Source organism: Pristiophorus japonicus, chromosome 4 (assembly GCF_044704955.1).
Source record: "Pristiophorus japonicus isolate sPriJap1 chromosome 4, sPriJap1.hap1, whole genome shotgun sequence".
NCBI classification, from domain to species: domain Eukaryota; kingdom Metazoa; phylum Chordata; class Chondrichthyes; family Pristiophoridae; genus Pristiophorus; species Pristiophorus japonicus.
This window is the reverse complement of record NC_091980.1, coordinates 246,171,592-246,192,399: the sequence shown is the minus strand read 5'-3', so window position 1 is coordinate 246,192,399 and position 20,808 is coordinate 246,171,592. Positions and strand designations below refer to the sequence as shown.

At 42.3% G+C, this 20,808-nt stretch overlaps 1 protein-coding gene across 8 annotated transcripts in view; it reads left to right on the top strand.

The window, feature by feature from the left end:
* LOC139263345 (centrosomal protein of 170 kDa protein B-like) overlaps positions 1-20,808 on the top strand; it is a 113,179-nt gene that overhangs the window by 38,810 nt on the left and 53,561 nt on the right. For all 8 annotated transcript variants that reach the window (XM_070879264.1, XM_070879260.1, XM_070879263.1 and 5 more), the window contains exon 7: positions 10,207-10,323. In XM_070879264.1, coding sequence (XP_070735365.1) covers positions 10,207-10,323 — 117 coding nt within the window. The remainder of the gene's footprint in view (positions 1-10,206; positions 10,324-20,808) is intronic.

Below are 20,808 nucleotides of genomic sequence, written 5' to 3'. Positions count from 1 at the left end.
AATGTTCCCCAACTCTAACCAAATAGATTCAGTCTTTGAACCCTCCAATATATTGTCCCTCTATAGAACTGTAATATTGATCAATATTTGCTGCACACACCCTCCACCCTACTGGTCTCTTTCATCTTTTTTCCTTCCCTATCCCTCCTGAATACATTGTAGCCAGGAATGTTAGTTCCAATTCTTGCTCATGTTTAAGCCAGGTCTCCATTATAGCCACTATATCATAAAACCACATGGCAATTTGTGCCTGTAGATCATTAACATTTGTAACATTCCTCGCATTAACACACACATTCCATAAGAACATAAAAATTAGGAGCAGGAGTAGGCCACCTGGCCCCTTGAGCCTGCTCCGCCATTTAATAAGATCATGGCAGATCTGATCACAGACTCGGCTCCACTTCCCTACCCGCTCCTCATAACCTTTTATTCCCTTATCGCTCAAAAATCTGTGTATCTCCGCCTAAAATATATTCAATGACCCAGCCTCCACAGGTCTCTGAGGCAGAGAATTACATAGATTTACAACCCTCTGAGAGAAGAAATTCCTCCTCATCTCAGTTTTAAATGGCCGGCCACTTATTCTGAGACTATGTCCCCTAGTTTTAGTTTCCCCTATGAGTGGAAATATCATCTCTGCATCCACCTTGTCGAGAACCCCTCATTATCTTTCTTGTTTCAATAAGATCATCTCTCATTCATCTGAACTCCAATGTATCTAGGCCCAACCTACTCAACCTATCTTCATAAGTCAACCCCCTCATCTCCGGAATCAACCTAGTGAACCTTCTCTGAACAGCCTCCAATGCAAATATATCCTTCCATAAATACGGAGACCAAAACTGTACGCAGTACTCTAGGTGTGGCCTCACACATACCCTGCACAGTTGTAGCAGGACTTCTCTGCTTTTATACTCTATCCCCCTTGCAATACTAACTTTTTGTATTTCATGCACAAGGACAACCAGAGCCCTCTGTACTGTAGCACTTTGCAATTTTTCTACATTTAAATAATAATTTGCTTTTCTATTTTTTTTTTCTGCCATAAAGTGGAAAACCTCACATTATACTCCATCTGCCAAATTTTAACCTACTCACTTAGCATGTCTATATCCCTTTGCAGATTTCTTGTGTCCTCCTCACAATTTGCTTTCCCACCCATTTTTGTATCATCAGCAAACTTGGCTACATTACACTCGGTCCCTTCATCCAAGTCATTAATATAGATTGTAAATAGTTGAGGACCCAGCACCGATCCCTGCGGCACTCCGCTAGTTACTATTTGCCAACTGGAAAATGACTCATTTATCCCGACTCTCTGTTTTCTGTAGTTAGCCAATCCTCTATCCATGCTAATATATTACCTCCAACCCCATGAACTTGTATCTTGGGCAGTAACCTTTTATGTGGCACTTTATTGAATGCCTTCTGGAAATCCAAATACAACACATCCACTAGTTTCACCCTTATCCAACCTGATCATTACCTCCTCTAAGAACTCCAGCAAATTTGTCAAACATCATTTCTCTTTCATCAAACCATGCTGACTCTGCTTGATTGAATCATGCTTTTCCAAATGTCCTGCTCCTGCTTCCTTAATAATGGACTCCAGTATTTTCCCAACAACAGATGTTAGGCTAATTGATCTATAGTTTCCTGCTTTCTGTCTGCCTCCTTTTTTAAATAGGGGTGTTACATTTGCGGTTTTCCGATCCACTGGGACCTCATCAGAATCCAGGGAATTTTGGTAGATTACAACCAATGCATCCACTCTCTCTGCAGCCACTTTTTTTTTAAGACCCTAGGATGCAAGCCATCCGGTCCAGGAGACTTGTTTGCCTTTAGTCCTATTATTTTACCAAGTTCTACTTCTTTAGTGATTGTGATCGCATTAAGTTTCTCCCTCCCTATAGCTCCTTGATTATCCACTATTGGGATGTTTTTAGTGTCTTCTACTGTGAAGACCGATACAAAATATTTGTTCAATGTCTCTGCCATTTCCCTGTTCTCCATTATTAATTCTCCAGTCTCATCCTCTAAGGGACCAACATTTGCTTTAGCCACTCTTTTCCTTTTTATGTACCTGTAGAAACTCTTGCTATCTGTTTTTATATTTCGTGCTAGTTTGCCTTCATAATCTATCTTCCCTCTTTTTTTTTTAGTCGTTCTTTGCTGGCTTTTAAAAGTTTCCCAATCCTCTAGCCTCCCATTGGTCTTGCCACTTTGTATGCCCTTGTTTTCAATTTACAGCATTCTAAAAAAAAAATAATTGTGTAAAACTCATATTTTGACATGAAGTTTGCTATAAATTGAAATGTCGTTCATTATTATGAGAAGTGAGATTTTAAATTCGAAAGATTTTAAAATTTAAGTGAATTCTGTGTCTTGTTCTTTCAATCCAAAGAGTTTAGATTAATGGAATGATAGTAATTATCCAGTGATAGATCTGATTATTTAATGGGAACTTCCTTTTTTGTTAAATGAACTTTTTAACAAACTTACCACCACAGTTCTTCACTATTCCTTTCTGTGGATACTGGTATTCTCCTATTTATGACATTAGCTTCACTGCAAGAGTAGCTGTGTTTTATTCTTGAAATTCTTACCTGGAACATTAACCTTATCTTTCTTCCAGATACTGACTGACTTACCTACATTTTTTTTAACATGTTCTACATACGAACATAAATAGGAACAGGAGTACACCATACGGCTCCTCGAGGCTGCTCCGCCATTCAGTAAGATCATGGCTGATCTGATCATGGACTCAGCTCCATTTCCCTGCCAGCTCCCCATAACCCATTATCCCCTTATCGTTTAAGAAACTGTCTATTTCTGTCTTAAATTTATTCAATGTCCCAGCTCCCACAGCTCTCTGAGGCAGCGAATTACAAAGATTTACAACCCTTCTGAGAGAAGAAATTTCTCCTCATCTCAATTTTAAATGGGCGGCCCCTTATTGTAAGATTATGCCCTTGAGTTCTAGTGTCCCCCATCAGTGAAAACATCCTCTCTGCATCCACCTTGTCAAACCCCCTCATAATCTTACACGTTTCGATAAGAACACCTCTCATTCTTCTGAATGCCAATGAGCAGAGGCCTAACCTACTCAACCTTTCCTCATAAGTCAACCCCTTCATCCCTGAAAACAATCTAGCGAACCTTCTCTGAACTGCCTCCAAAGCAAGTACATCCTTTTGTAAATAAGTGAACGAAAACTGCATGCAATATTCCAGGTGTGGCCTCACTAATACCTTTATATAGCTGTAGCAAGACATCTCTGCTTTTATACTCCATCCCCTTACGACATTTAATTCCTCTGTCATTGAATCAATTTTTACATTTTAATTGTTTTATATGATTTGTTAACCAGAGGGGACGAATAAAAGTTGAGCCTTTTTTTTTGTTGGTCTCAAGTTTAGTAATTTTAATAGGTTTTGAAAAACATGAATGTGAAGAAATAAGACAGCAGGCAAATACTTCTTGAGCAAGTTTAGGAAATAAATCTTTTTTTTTTCTTTTGAAACTGTTGTCTTGTCCTTGGCATCAATGAAAAAAGTGAATCACATTGAATCCTGCATTTACGTAGAAACATAGACAATAGGTGCAGGAGTAGGCCATTCGGCCCTTCGAGCCTGCACCACCATTCAATAAGATCATGGCTGATCATTTCCTCAGTACCCCTTTCCTGCTTTCTCTCCATACCCCTTGATCTCTTTAGCCGTAAGGGCCATATCCAACTCCCTCTTGAATATATCCAATGAATTGGCATCAACAACTCTGCGGCAGGGAATTCCATAGGTTAACAACTCTGAGTGAAGAAGTTTCTCCTCATCTCAGTCCTAAATGGCTTACTCCTTATCCTAAGACTATGTCCCCTGGTTCTGGACTCCCCCAACATCGGGAACATTCTTCCCGCATCTAACCTATCCAGTCCCGTCAGAATCTTATACGTTTCTATGAGATCCCCTCTCATCCTTCTAAACACCAGTGAATAAAAGCTCAGTTGATTCAGTCTCTCCTCCTATGACAGTCCAGCCATCCCTGGAATCAGTCTGGTGAACCTTCGCTGCACTCCCTCAATAGCAAGAAATTCCTTCCTCAGATTAGGAGACCAAAACTGAACACAATATTCCAGTGGAGGCCTCACTAAGGCCCTGTACAACTGCAGTAAGACCTCCCTGCTCCTATACTCAAATCCCCTAGCTATGAAGGCCAACATACCATTTGCCTTCTTCACCGCCTGCTGTACCTGCATACCCACTTTCAGTGACTGATGAACCATAACACCCAGTTCTCGTTGCACCTCCCCTTTTCCTAATCTGCCGCCATTCAGATAATATTCTGCCTTCTGTTTTTGCCCCCAAAATGGATAACCTCTCATTTATCCACATTATACTGCATCTGCCATGCATTTGCCCACTCATCAAATCTGTCCAAGTCACCCTGCAGCCTCAAGCGTCCTCCTCACAGCTCACACCGCCACCCAGCTTAGTGTCATCCGCAAACTTGGAGATATTGCACTCAATTCCTTCATCTAAATCATTAATGTATATTGTAAAGAGCTGGGGTCTCAGCACTGAGCCCTGCGGCACTCCACTAGTCACTGCCTGCCATTCTGAAAAGGACCCGTTTATCCCGACTCTTTGCTTGCTGTCTGCCAACCAGTTCTCTATCCACGTCAGTACATTACCGCTAATACCATGCGCTTTGATTTTGCACACCAATCTCTTGTGTGGGACCTTGTCAAAAGCCTTTTGAAAGTCCAAATACACTACATCCACTGGTTCTCCCTTGTCCACTCTGCTAGTTACATCCTCAAAAAATTCCAGAAGATTCGTCAAGCATGATTTCCCTTTCAAAAACCCATGCTGACTTGGTCCGATCCTGTCACTGCTTTCTAAATGCGCTGCTATTTCATCCTTAATGATTGATTCCAGCATTTTGCCCACTACTGATGTCAGGCTAACCGGTCTATAATTCCCCGTTTTCTCTCTCCCTCTTTTTAAAAAGTGGTGTTAAATTAGCTACCCTCCAGTCCATAGGAACAGATCCAGAGTCAATAGACTGTGGAAAATGATCACCAATACATCCACTATTTCCAGGGCCACTTCCTTAAGTACTCTGGGATGCAGACTATCAGGCCCCGGGGATTTATTGGCCTTCAATCCCATCAATTTTCCAAAGACAATTTCCCGCCTAATAAGGATATCCTTCAGTTCCTCCCTCTCACTAGACCCACTGTCCTTTAATACATTCGGAAGGTTATTTGTGTCTTCCTTCGTGAAGACAGAACCAAAGTATTTGTTCAATTAGTCTGCCATTTCTTTGTTCCCCATTATAAATTCACCTGAATCTGACTGCAAGGGACCTACGTTTGTCTTCACTAATCTTTTTCTCTTCACATATTTATAGAAGCATTTGCAGTCAGTTTTTATATTCCCTGCAAGCTTCCTCTCGTATTCTATTTTGCCCTTCTTAATTAAACCCTTAGTCCTCCTCTGTTGAATTCTAAATTTCTCCCAGTCCTCAGGTTTGTTGCTTTTACTAGCCAATTTATATGCCTCTTCCTTGGCTTTAACACTATCCTTAATTTCCCTTGTTAGCCATGGTTGAGCCACCTTCCCCGTTTTATTTTTACTCCAGGCAGGGATGTACAACTGCAGAAGTTCATCCATGTGATCTTTAAATGTTTGCCATTGCTTATCCACCGTCAACCCTTTAAGTATCCTTTGCCAGTCTATTCTAGCCAATTCAGGCCTCAAACCGCTGGAAGTTACCTTTTCTTAAGTTCAGGACCCTAGTTTCCGAATTAACTGTGTCACTCTCCATCCTAATAAGGAATTCTACCATATTATGGTCACTCTTCCCCAAGGGGCCTCGCACAACAAGATTGCTAATTAGTCCCTTCTCATTACACATCACCCAGTCTAGGATAGCCAGCTCTCTATTTGGTTCCTTGACATATTGGTCTGGAAAACCATCCCTAATACACTCCAGGAAATCTTCCTCCACCGCATTGCTCCCAGTTTGGTTAGCCCAATCAATATGTAGATTAAAGTCGCCCATTTTAACTGCTGTACCTTTATTGCACACATCCCTTATTTCTTGTTTGATGCTGTCCCCAACCTTACTACTACTGTTTGGTGGTCTGTACAGAACTCCCACTAACGTTTTCTGCCCTTTGGAATTCCGCACCTCCACCCATACCGATTCTACAATATCCAGGCTAATATCCCTCCTCATTATTGCATTAATTTCCTCTTTAACCAGCAATGTCACCCCACCTCCTTTTCCTCTCTGCCTATCCTTCCTGGATGTTGAGTTCCCAGCCTTGGTCACCCTGGAGCCATGTCTCTGTGATGCCAATTACACCATACCCGTTAATTGCTGTCTGCGAGTTAATTCGTCCACCTTATTCTGAATACTTCCTGCATTGAGGCACAGAGCCTTCAGGCTTGTCTTTTTAACACACTTTGTCCCTTTAGAATTTTGCTGTAATGTGGCCCTTTTTGTTTTTTGCCTTGGGTTTCTCTGCCCTCCACTTTTACTATTCTCCTTTCTATCTTTTGCTTCTGCCTCCATTTTATTTCCCTCTGTCTCCCTGCATAGGTTCCCATCCCCCTGCCATGTTAGTTTAACTCCTTCCCAACAGCACTAGCAAACACTCTCCCCTCGGACTTTGGTTCTGATCCTGCCCAGGTGCAGACTGTCCGGTTTCTACTGGTCCCACCTCCCCCAGAACCGGTTCCAATGTCTCAGGAATTTGAACCCCTCTCTCTTGCACCACTCCTCAAGCCACGTATTTGTCTGAGCTATCCTGCGATTCCTACTCTGACTCGCATGTGGCACTGGTAGCAATCCTGAGATTACTACCTTTGAGGTCCTACTTTTTAATTTAGCTCCTAGCTCCCTAAATTCGTCTCGAAGGACCTCATCCCGTTTTTTTTTTACCTATATTGTTGGTACCTATATGCACCACGACAACTGGCTGTTCACCCTCCCTTTTCAGAATATCCTGCACCCGCTCCGATACATCCTTGACCCTTGCACCAGGGAGGCAACATACCATCCTGGAGTCTCGGTTGTGGCCGCAGAAACACCTATCTATTCCCATTACAATCGAATCCCCCATCACTATAGCTCTCCCACTCTTTTTCCTGCCCTCCTGTGTAGCAGAGTCACCCACGGTGCCATGAACTCAAAACCTTTTTAAAGTTGCATCTTTTGAATTGACCGATTTAATGACCAAACTGCTAATGTACCTTAATTGAAAGGGGTTTAGAAAGAAAATTCCAGAGCGCAAAGCCATGATGGTATACATGATGAATGTGTCGTCAAGTCCATGCTCAATTGAATGGAGCATGGCAAATAGAGTTGGAGAGAAGTGGGTGACATGCAGCTATGGAGGAATTGATAAAACAATGAGGATTTGTGAGCGAGAGATAATAGGATTAGGTATGAGCCAGTAGTAAGGTCAGCAGAAACAATGAAGTTTTGAAGCATGATGCACAAAACAGAAAAGGTACATAGGATCAGGAGTAGGCCACTCAGCCCTTCAAACCTATTCCGCTGTTCAATTAGATCATCCCTGATGTGTATCTCGACTCCGTTTACCTGCCTTTTCTCCATATCCCTTTACCCAACAAAAACTATCAATCTCAGTCTTGAAAGTTTCAATTGACCCAGCACCCCCTGCCTTTTGGGGGGTGGGGAGGAGTTCCCAGATTTCCATTACCCTTTGTGTGAAAAACATTCCATTAGCCGTTTTGATTGCTTTTTGTACCCGTTCACATGTTTTTTTCTGATTTTCTTTTTGTATATGGACACCTAAATCCCATTGCACCTCCACAGCTCTTTGGGCTGGAAATTCACCAACCTTGCATCCGTTTTTTCGGCGCTATTTCGCCGTTTATGGCAGGAAAAGGTGATCCGATAGTTTTGCCCAAGTCTTGCGCCGGCGGTTTTGAAATACCGCTGAAAAGCTGGTGTGTAAGACGAAAAAAAGGACTATTGCTGTAGTTTAGCTGTTTGGTGCACCCGTATTCAGGGCGAAAAACACCGCCCGAGAAAAACCTGCATTGCAGCCCCCAAAACGGCGGTATGTATGAAGACCTGCAATAAAGGTAAGTTAAAGTTCTTTTAAATTTTTTTGCAGCGATGACTTAGTTAAGGGTCTTGTAAATGTTTTATAAGTTTGGTTTTTACGAACTCCCCCCCCCCCCCCCCCCCCACCCCCCCGAGGCCCAACACGCAGCGGTAATCGATCTTGGACTAAAGTTGGCGAGGATCGCGGTTTCCGTCGCAAATCCTCATGTAATGTCGATTTTTACCGCTGGGCGCAATTTTTCACGAAACTCGGGCCAAAAAAGACCCCCCCAAAAATTCTAGCCCATAGTCTCTCTCACGATTAAGAAAATATTCCGATTTGACTTTCTCAGATCCAGAGTGATGACCTCACACTTCCCCACATTTCTCCTCACAACCTCACATTCAAAGAATGCAGGCCACTGCCGACCACCGTTCCTCCATTGTTGCCTCTACCTCCCCATCCCTTCCAATTGCCACCACTACCTCGCCCTTGGCCACTGCTTGAGGCTTGATGGAAATGAGGTCCCAGGACCAATGTCGGGTCCATCTCGGGCCTCACCATTCAGATGCTGGGATTGTTTCCTACTCGCCTCTGCACATCCTAGGCTGAATTTTTTCAGATGCTGAATCACCTGCTGTGCATTTCTGGCATTTTCTGTTACTATTTCAGACAAGTGTTAAACTGGTTTCTCTTATACTAGTGCCTGCTGTACCTGCTTTAAAACATCTAAAAATATTAATTAGCTTTCCACTTCACTGTAACTCCCTCTCTCCTCTTGGAGAATTACAAGTTATTCCATGGCATTTTAACATTCATTGACTCCTGGGAGATTCACAATGATCTCTACAAAGTTGTCTGATTTATATCTTGAACTGGCTATTTCTGCTGCATTTGTCTCAAGGACAGTTAATAAAATGGAGATCGCTTTTGTGTGTGGGCACAAGCAAATCAATTTTCTTATCGAAGAGGAAAATTTTTAAAAATATCAAATATCCTGTAGCTAGTGCATTTAAAAAGCATAGAAATTGGAGTGAATAGGTTGGGGCCATGCAAGGTGGCCTGGGAATTGACGTGGAACTGGTGCTGTGTGTCTGCACACATTCATCATGAAACTACTTTGTGCCACACCAGTACACAACATTCAGCAGGCCAATAAAGGAGACATCAAATCCAGATCACAAGAGCTCCCCACCCCCCCCCACCCCCTCCCAAGCCAGCTCTGCATCTGAGATGTTCTCAATGTTCATTTTTAAATTATTTTGGAATGCTGATTGTGTTGCTCCTGAAATCTAAATTAGCCTAGAGATGGTGACCAGATGAATGTCGTCCTGTACTTGTCAGCTCAAAGAATTTTATAACTTTGTCAGATTTGGTGTTTGTGGTTTTATTTATCAATCTTTAAGGCATAAGGAAATGATAAAAAAAGAAGACAGGATAACATGTTTGTACAGGGCTTGATAGGGTTGATGCAGGGAGGATGTTTCCTCTGGCTGGGAAGTCTCAAACCAGGGGGTCACAGTCTCACAATAAGAGGTCAGCCATTTAGGACTGAGATGAGGAGAAACTTCTTCACTCAGAGGGTGGTGAATCTTTGGAATTCTCTACCCCAGAGGCCTGTGGAGGCTCTGTCTTTGAGTATATTCAAGACAGAGATTGATAGATTTTTGGATATCAAGGGATATGGGGATAGTGCAGGAAAGTGGAGTTGAGGTAGAAGATTAGCCATGATCTTATTGAATGCCCGAAAAGGCTCAAGGGGCCAAATAGTCTACTCCTAATTCTTATGTTCTTTTATGTATCGTCAGTAAATTTTGATTTAAATATAGCAATTGTTTGCTCATTCATATGCATAAGTTCAAACATTATCAGCAAAACTTATATGGGTGCACAAGTGGAACGTAAGAACTGGAAAGCATCTGTTGGTCCAGTGTAGAGAAGGCTTTTAACTTTTAACAAATGTAACTTGGTGAAGTGAAAGGTCGCATGGCCTGAAGCACAGAGCTCTTCATTTTTTGGCTTAGTATAAGCTCTTATAGTTTCTGATATACAGTTGTTTTGTGATCACGAGAACATTTTGCTTATGTGCTTTTATTCATATTTTTCTGCCTTAGATAGTGCCACGTTTAGACCCACTCCTCTGTATGGTCAGCCGTCATGGTGGGGTGATGATGACATGGATAACAAAGGAGAAAGAGATGAACCCAAAAGACCAGGAGATCCCAGCAATGGTATTTGCCAGCTTATAAAATTATCTCTCAGATTATTACATTTAATTGCCAGCCTAAACTTGGTAACTTGCCAGCTCCACAAAATTGAGAGAGATTATTGGGAATCATTCCAGAAAACATTTATGATATGTTACGGTTGAGATTACTTATCAATCTGAGTAGGAGGAGGAAAAGCAATCAATTTATGTTCATTCCAGGAGCAGTATGTAGCAATATTAAAAATGCAGTAGTATATTATGGCTATTTTTAAACATGTTTGTTTCAGTATTGATTTTTAATATTTAATATAAGACAGGTAAGTGACATTTGGGTTTATGCATATTCAACCTGAGCATCACTACCCCAAGAGCCACCTGGTCAGTCATGCCCTCCTCCCACCCAAATTCACAGGCACTCTTCCTCCTGCCCCCACCCCAATCTCTCAATTCTGAGGCACTGTTTTCCCCAGAGCCCCCCTCCTATAACCTCCTTACTCCAGTTCAGAGGTACTGTATAAGATTTATCTTCATTCACCCCATCCTGGAGGCGCTCTCCCTCCTTTATGACTCCCTCCTTCATAACTCATTGGTCCTGGCTGCTGTTCCTATCTGATGCTGCTGCTGCAGGCAGAAATTCCTGATCTATTGTGAGACCAGTAGCTGTCCACAGCATATGGTCTCCTCTTGAAGCAAAACAGCAGTCAGATACGAGCTGCAGCTGGGAGCCACCGTCAGATGATTATCATCATCATAGGCAGTCCCTCGAAATCGAGGAAGACTTGCTTCCACTCTAAAAGTGAGTTCTCAGATGACTGTACAGTCCATTACGGGAATTACAGTCTCTGTCACAGGTGGGACAGACAGTTGTTGAAGGAAAGGGTGGGTGGGGAATCTGGTTTGCTGCACGCTTCTTCCGCTGTCTACGCTTGTTTTCTCCATGCTCTCGGAGACGAGACTCAAGGTGCTCAGCGTCCTCCCGGATGCTCTTCCTCCATTTGGGGCGGTGTTGGGCCAAGGATTTCCAGGTGCCGGTGGGGATGTTGCACTTAATCAAGGAGGCTTTGAGGGTGTCCTTGAAACATTTCCTCTGCCCACCTGGGGCTCGCTTGCCATGTAGGAGTTCCGAATAAAGCGCTTGCTTTGGACGTCTCGTGTCGGGCATGTGGATGATGTGGCCCGCTCAACGGAGCTGGTTGAGTGTAGTCAGTGCTTCGATGCTGGGGATGTTGGCCTGATGGAGAACACCGATGTTGGTGCGTCTATCCTCCTAGTGGATTTGCAGAACCTTGCGGCAGCAGCGCTGGTGGTATTTCTCCAGAGCTTTGAAGTGTCTACTGTAAATGGTCTACATCTCTTAAGATTATCAAGGAATAGAGTGACAGACATTTTCCAACCAGATTCCATGTTGCATTGTGAACTCACCGATTTTTCTCCCCAAGAAAGGTGAGATATGTATTATGCATACACCCCTGTTCCTGGGGCATCCCATAGGAATAAATAGCATGCCCCTTTTCTCCTATAATAGTATTTTAGTTAGAAACGTAGCCCCCCCCGCCCCCATCTTGAAAATATAATTTTGAGTGTTAACCTTAAATAGGTTAAGTTGGAACCTTTCTGGGAGCAAATTTTTCTTAAATAATGTAGCGCTATCTGTTGGATGAGCTATCTTTCCCAAGATTGCCCTTGCATTATGTCCTTTTGAGTTGTAATTGGTAAACTCGTGTACATTAAACACAGATCTGCCACCTGTAGCTATATGAATATGTACCTAAACATGTGCCATATTCAAATCTGGTAACTATTTTGTATTGGAGAACAATTGTACAGTGCATACTGAAGATACTATTTAGGAATCTGTTTTAATTTTTTTTAAAGAAGTTTGCATAAATTATTTGAAGTTGCAAATGCTGCACATTTGGTGTTGGGGTGTGGGGAATTTGAATTATTTGGTCAAATTGCATTGTGAGGGGTTGAGGGTCAGATGAGAGAGAGGAGAGGATGCACTGTAGCTTTGTTCAACCCCATATCTGAGTTAGCAGATCTCAGCCAGTTGGACAGTAGTTTCTGGACCATTTGCAACCCTGCCCAAATTGGTACAATTGGCAGACTGAAGAGCTTTCATCAAAACACTAATATACATCAAAGACACCAATGGCCTCAGAATTGCATTTCCCATCTTTCCATGTTGATGAGGCACCCTTAGTGCTTTACCTTTTGCATCCTCTTAGTTTCCACTTCAAAAGTTTTCCTCCTATTTTGTGCCTTTTCACATTATAAAAAAAAAATCTTCTAAATGGTACAGTGCTGAAGGCTTTGCCAAAAGCTAGATATATGGGAGGGCAATTTTAACCTAGACCACTGTCGAGAAACTGATTAAGTCGGATGCAATACTGGTTTTACACCCCACCCGATTTTGCTTTCCATTGATGTCAAGGGAGAAAAGTATTGGGTGAGATGTACAGGTTAGTTTAAAATTAGTCCATAACTGTAGCATACATGTATTTAATAACCAATAAAATACTTTTAAAGTGGTGTCCCTGTCATTTTGGCAAAACGCAGCTGGCAATTTGTACACAGCAAAGTCACACAAACAGCAAATGAATGACCAGATAATTTGTTTTTGATGATGAAAGACGTTAGGCAGGACACCTAGAGAACATCCTACTCTTCTTTCATTAGTGCCATCAAATCTTTTACATCCACCACAACAAGAATACTCATTCGAAAGACAGCAACTCTGACAACACTGCAATTAGTACTACACTTAAGTATCAGCCTAGATTACGTGTTTAAATTCCCAGAGTGAATCTTGAACCCACAACTTCTGACTTCGAGGTGAGTGCTACCACTGAACCAAGCTGACACATATGCAAGCTATTTGGAAGTTTAGATCCTTCCTGATTTCCAAGGCTACTTGATGAAGCAATCCTCACACATTTACCAAACATCATTGTATAAATTTAACTGCAGCATGAGAGAATGCCTTTGACAGATCATTGCTAACAACTGTTATTATGACTTCTACACAGTGCCTCTCCCCCCTCTTCCCCCCCCCCCCCCCTCAAGTTTTGTGCTGTTTTAGTATGTTCCTAAGCATAAGGAGGCCACTATGGTCCAGGTGGCTGCAGAATGAAAAAATATAGATTACCTATCTGTAGGGTTTTATTCCTTCTTCCAATGATATGCATCCTTTTAATTAAGTTAACTTCAGTGTATAATTCTTTCTAATCCATCATGGCTAATTTGACCTTGTGGTGTGCACAGAAATGTTATTCAAAATTGGGCAATGCCTAATTGACAGCTTGTTGCTTTCTCTTTCATGGCGATAATAAATATGGTACAGTTTGCCTGAGTGATCAGTTAGCCTATTGAAATGTTTACTTTTCCTTACTAGTCTATTTATTACTAAGCAATATAATAGCATAGTCATAATTCACTGTTAAGCGAACTTTCCCTCTACCATATACAGTACAACAATTCTAAGGACCATGCAATGAGTTATATTACCCTGAGGGAGCTTATTGGTTAGGTTTACTGTACTTCAAACTTATAGAAGTTTTAATGTCTGTAGACATATAATCCATAAATTCAGCACATCTGTTTTTGAAACAGGAATTGAAACTGATTTCTTGAATGACAGTCAATGAGGTTTTCAAAACAACCATTGTAATTTCACAAATTAATTTGTATTAAAAAGTTCTATGAGGACATTTATTTTTGGTTGGTTATTTTTAAAATGTATACTAGAAATGTTCTCTTTGAAGTGATAGTGGTTTCAAGCTATTTTAAATGTTTTTGGGGCTACAAGTGACTTGCGGATTTTCTTTCAAGCCAAAGGCTAAAAATTAGCACGTTTAGAAAATCTGGCTGTGCAACCTTGCACTTCGCAACATTTTTCTTGCAGCACATTTTACTGCTGTAATATCAAAAGACAGTTACTTTCTATTCCAAATTATCAAAACTGCTTCCTTGATAAAGTGGCTTGTGCTAAGTCACTAATAAAAACTTTTTGACACTTGATTGGCTGGTGATTGGTGAGTAGTTTTTCTTTTTTCTCTTCTATATCAGTGAGTAACTTTTAACATTGTTGTTGCCAATTTAAGTGTATCTAAGGGTTAAGTCATGGCAGGAGAGCTCGGTCGGGTGTTATGCTCCTCCTGTACCATGTGGGAACTCGGGGACGACACCAGTGTCCCTGACGACTATATCTGCAGGAAGTGTATCCACCTCAAGCTCCTGACGGTCCGCGTTGCGGAGTTGAAGCTGAGGGTGGATTCACTCTGGAGCATCCACGATGCTGAGAATGACGTGAGTATCACGTGTAGCGAGTTGGTCGTACCGCAGGGAAAGGGTCCACAGCCAGATAGGGAATGGAAGACCAACAGGAAGAGCAGTGCAAGGAAGGTAGTGCAGGAGTCCCATGTGGTCATCCCTCTGCAAAACAGATGCACTGCTTTGGGTACTGTTGAGGGGGATGACTCACCAGGGGAGGGCAGCAGCAGCCAAGTTCATGGCACCATGGCTGGCTCTGCTGCACAGGAGGGCAGGAAAAAGAGTGGGAGAGCAATAGTGATTGGGGATTCAATGGTGAGGGGAATAGATAGGCGTTTCTGCGGCCGCAACCGAGACTCCAGGATGGTATGTTGCCTCCCTGGTGCAAGGGTCAAGGATGTCTCGGAGCGGGTGCAGGACATTCTAAAAAGGGAGGGAGAACAGCCAGTTGTCGTGGTGCACATTGGTACCAACGACATAGGTAAAAAAAGGGATGAGGTCCTACGAAACGAATTTAAGGAGCTAGGAGCTAAATTAAAAAGTAGGACCTCAAAAGTAGTAATCTCGGGATTGCTACCAGTGCCACGTGATAGTCAGAGTAGGAATCGCAGGATAGCGCAGATGAATACATGGCTTGAGCAGTGGTGCAGCAGGGAGGGATTCAAATTCCTGGGCATTGGAACCGGTTCTGGGGGAGGTGGGACCAGTACAAACCGGACGGTCTGCACCTGGGCAGGACCGGAACCAATGTCCTAGGGGGAGTGTTTGCTAGTGCTGTTGGGGAGGATTTAAACTAATATGGCAGGGGGATGGGAACCAATGCAGGGAGACAGAGGGAAACAAAAAGGTGGCAAAAGCAAAAGACAGAAAGGAGATGAGGAAAAGTGGAGGGCAGAGAAACCCAAGGCAAAGAACAAAAAGGCCACTGTACAGCAAAATTCTAAAAGGACAAAGGGTGTTAAAAAAACAAGCCTGAAGGCTTTGTGTCTTAATGCAAGGAGTATCCGCAATAAGGTGGATGAATTAACTGTGCAAATAGATGTTAACAAATATGATGTGATTGGGATTACGGAGACGTGGCTCCAGGATGATCAGGGCTGGGAACTCAACATCCAGGGGTATTCAACATTCAGGAAAGATAGAATAAAAGGAAAAGAAGGTGGGGTAGCATTGCTGGTTAAGGAGCAAATTTAGGCAATAGTTCGGAAGGACATTAGCTTGGATGATGTGGAATCTATATGGGTAGAGCTGCAGAATACCAAAGGGCAAAAAACGTTAGTGGGAGTTGTGTACAGACCTCCAAATAGTAGTAGTGATGTTGGGGAGGGCATCAAACATGAAATTAGGGGTGCGTGCAATAAAGGTGCAGCAGTTATAATGGGTGACTTTAATATGCACATAGATTGGGTTAACCAAACTGGAAGCAATACGGTGGAGGAGGATTTCCTGGAGTGCATAAGGGATGGTTTTTTAGACCAATATGTCGAGGAACCAACTAGGGGGGAGGCCATCTTAGACTGGGTGTTGTGTAATGAGAGAGGATTAATTAGCAATCTCGTTGTGCGAGGCCCCTTGGGGAAGAGTGACCATAATATGGTGGAATTCTGCATTAGGATGGAGAATGAAACAGTTAATTCAGAGACCATGGTCCAGAACTTAAAGAAGGGTAACTTTGAAGGTATGAGGCGTGAATTGGCTAGGATAGATTGGCGAATGATACTGAAGGGGTTGACTGTGGATGGGCAATGGCAGACATTTAGAGACCGCATGGATGAACTACAACAATTGTACATTCCTGTCTGGCGTAAAAATAAAAAAGGGAAGGTGGCTCAACCGTGGCTATCAAGGGAAATCAGGGATAGCATTAAAGCCAAGGAAGTGGCATACAAATTGGCCAGAAATAGCAGCGAACCCGGGGACTGGGAGAAATTTAGAACTCAGCAGAGGAGGACAAAGGGTTTGATTAGGGCAGGGAAAATGGAGTACGAGAAGAAGCTTGCAGGGAACATTAAGACGGATTGCAAAAGTTTCTATAGATATGTAAAGAGAAAAAGGTTAGTAAAGACAAACGTAGGTCCCCTGCAGTCAGAATCAGGGGAAGTCATAACGGGGAACAAAGAAATGGCGTACCAATTGAACAAGTACTTTGGTTCGGTATTCACTGAGGAAGACACAAACAACCTTCCGGATATAAAAGGGGTCGGAGGGTCTAGTAAGGAGGAGAAACTGAGGGAAATCCTTATTAGTTGGGAAATTGTGTTGGGGAAATTGATGGGATTGAAGGTCGATAAATCCCCAGGGCCTGATGGACTGCATCCCAGAGTACTTAAGGAGGTGGCCTTGGAAATAGTGGATGCATTGACAGTCATTTTCCAACATTCCATTGACTCTGGATCAGTTCCTATGGAGTGGAGGGTAGCCAATGTAACCCCACTTTTTTTAAAAAAGGAGGGAGAGAGAAAACAGGGAATTATAGACCGGTCAGCCTGACATCGGAAGTGGGTAAAATGATGGAATCAATTATTAAGGATGTCATAGCAGTGCATTTGGAAAGAGGTAATATGATAGGTCCAAGTCAGCATGGATTTGTGAAAGGGAAATCATGCTTGACAAATCTTCTGGAATTTTTTGAGGATGTTTTCAGTAGAGTGGACAAGGGAGAACCAGTTGATGTGGTATATTTGGACTTTCAGAAGGCTTTCAACAAAGTCCCACACAAGAGATTAATGTGCAAAGTTAAAGCACATGGGATTGGGGGTAGTGTGCTGACATGGATTGAGAACTGGTTGTCAGACAGGAAGCAAAGAGTAGGAGTAAATGGGGACTTTTCAGAATGGCAGGCAGTGACTAGTGGGGTACCGCAAGGTTCTGTGCTGGGGCCCCAGCTGTTTACACTGTACATTAATGATTTAGACGAGGGGATTAAATGTAGTATCTCCAAATTTGCGGATGACACTAAGTTGGGTGGCAGTGTGAGCTGCGAGGAGGATGCTATGAGGCTGCAGAGCGACTTGGATAGGTTAGGTGAGTGGGCAAATGCATGGCAGATGAAGTATAATGTGGATAAATGTGAGGTTATCCACTTCGGTGGTAAAAACAGAGAGACAGACTATTATCTGAATGGTGACAGATTAGGAAAAGGGGAGGTGCAAAGAGCCCTGGGTGTCATGGTACATCAGTCATTGAAGGTTGGCATGCAGGTACAGCAGGCAGTTAAGAAAGCAAATGGCATATTGGCCTTCATAGCGAGGGGATTTGAGTACAGGGGCAGGGAGGTGTTGCTACAATTGTACAGGGCCTTGGTGAGGCCACACCTGGAGTATTGTGTACAGTTTTGGTCTCCTAACCTGAGGAAGGACATTCTTGCTATTGAGGGAGTGCAGCGAAGGTTCACCAGACTGATTCCCGGGATGGCGTGACTGACCTATCAAGAAAGACTGGATCAACTGGGCTTGTATTCACTGGAGTTCAGAAGAATGAGAGGGGACCTCATAGAAACGTTTAAAATTCTGACGGGGTTAGACAGGTTAGATGCAGGAAGAATGTTCCCAATGTTGGGGAAGTCCAGAACCAGGGGACACAGTCTAAGGATAAGGGGTAAGCCATTTAGGACCGAGATGAGGAGGAATTTCTTCACCCAGAGAGTGGTGAACCTGTGGAATTCTCTACCACAGAAAGTTGTTGAGGCCAATTCAGTAAATATATTCAAAAAGGAGTTAGATGTAGTCCTTACTACTAGGGGGAATCAAGGGGTATGGTGAGAAAGCAGGAATGGGGTACTGAAGTTGCATGTTCAGCCATGAACACATTGAATGGCGGTGCAGGCTAGAAGGGCCGAATGGCCTACTCCTGCACCTATTTTCTATGTTTCTATGATCTTGCCATTTTATGACCCGGTTACCTTATCCATAGAGATAATATCAGATATACTTGTGGAATTCACTTTCTTATGTGTATATTTGAAATGGAATAATTCCACAACAATAGAGAAGCTCCTAAATTTCAGAAATGTTTTGTAAGTGCTTTGAAATGGCATTGTTGCAGATATCCAACAATACTAATACAAATATGAGTTAAACTTGTTTTGCATATTTTGGAAAACTTATGCTTGATATTGAGATCACTTATCATGGAAATGTTTGCATATATCTTTTTAAAGATAAATTCTCAGAGTACATATCTGAGTGTGTGTTTAGCAGTACGAATGTCAATGAAAACATGAATTTATACAATGTTTGACCCACTTTAGATTTATCTATATTTCAATATAGATAATTGTGACGTGTTACTTTTTGGAAGAAAGCATAAGGAGGCCCTACACTGCCTGGATAATAGAGTCCAAATGGGGTAGAGGAACAAAGGGATCTTTGGGTAGGGGTACACAAATCACAAAGTAACGACACAGGTTAATAAGGCCATTAAAATAGGCAAATAAAGCACTGGTGTCATTTTTAGAGGGATAGAATTGAAAAACGGAGAAGTTATGTTAAACTTTTATCGAACCTTGGTTAGAACACATTTGGAGTACTGTGCACAGTTCTGGTCTCCATATTGAATATAGGCACTGGAGAAGGTGCAAAAAAGATTCATAGAAATGAGAGGATAAACTCATCAAGAAAGGCTGTGGGGTGACCTGGTGCCTTTAAGATTATGAAAGGGTTTGATAACGTATTAGAGAAGATGTTTCCACTTGTGGGGGAGACCAAAACTAGGGGCCATAAATATAATATAGTCACCAATAAATCCAATAGAGAATTCAGGAGACATTTTTTTTACCCAAAGAATGGCAAGAATGTGGAACTTGCTACCACAAGGAGTAGTTGAGGTGAATAGCATAGATGCAATTAAGAGGAAGCTAGATAAGCACCTGAGGGAGAAAGGAATAGAAGGATATGCTGATGAGATTAGATGAAGAAGGTTTGGAGGAGACTTCTGTGGAACATGGACCAGCTGGGCTGAATGACTTGTTTCTTTGCTGTAAATTCTGTGATTTGTAGTAGCAGGTCAGTTATAAGTAAGTACAATAATCCGAACAATTTACAATTTCTGTGGAGAAGCCACAGTGGTAATAAGAAACCATTACTATAACAATGCAAAGTTATTTTTGCTAGGGTACAAAAATACCCATGAAAAGTTCATTTCAACTATCAGAGTATGACCTGCTCATCAGTATATGATAAATGTCCAAACAATGCTGATGTCTTTCATGAATATACCAGTTACCTTGTGGAGGTATTTACATATTGCACTGATTGCCGTAGCATACCCTGAGCTTTATGAGTAATTTTACATTAAATATTTGTCATAAAATATTAATTAAAATGAGTTGTAAAATTATACAGAGTGTGCAATTTCTCAGTCGTCAGCTGTAGATTGTTTCTTGGGAAATTTAAAATAAAGACCACGCTGTTGTTTAATTCACTCGTGTGCATCAAGAACCACACTGGCTGTTGTATCAGTATTGATGGTTGTTGCTGGCACAAGTGTTGCCATGAAAGCCTCCCTGATAAAGTGCAACATCCCCACTGACACCTGGGAATCCCTGGCCAAAGACCGCCCTAAGTGGAGGAAGAGCATCCGGGAGGGCGCTGAGTACCTCGAGTCTCGTCGCCGAGTGCATGCAGAAAACAAGCGCAGGCAGCGAAAGGAGCTTGCGGCAAATCAGACTCCCCACCCATACTTTCAACGACTGTCTGTCCCACCTATGACAGAGACTGTAATTCATGTATTGGACTGTACAGTCACCTGAGAACTCACTTTTAGAGTGGAAGCAAGTCTTCCTCGATTTTGAGGGACTGCCTATGATGATGAATAGAATAAACTCCACACAGTTAAATTTCTGATTTACGAGGCTATAATTTGACCTCCGACTTTGTTAGTTATAAACTACTTGTGCTTTGCTCTCTGAACTTCAGATCATATTTGAACAGAACAATTATAATATTGCTTTATAATATAGTACAATCTCTCTTGTTAGTGTTCCCATTAATTTTCACGGTTAATGGGAGACCAGCTTGAGTTCGGGGTGCCAATGTTTCTTTCTCACTCGGGTTCAAATCTGGAGGTCAAAACTCTTTCCACACCCATCATCAAATTCTGGAGTGAGACCGAAGAAAGTCAGGTAAAAATGCTCTCCCGATGACAACCATATCCCATTAGGTACAAAGGTGGATGCTGAAGATATTATGTGCACCATGGTGAGATCACCTTTGAGATCAGCACTGTGAAGCTGACA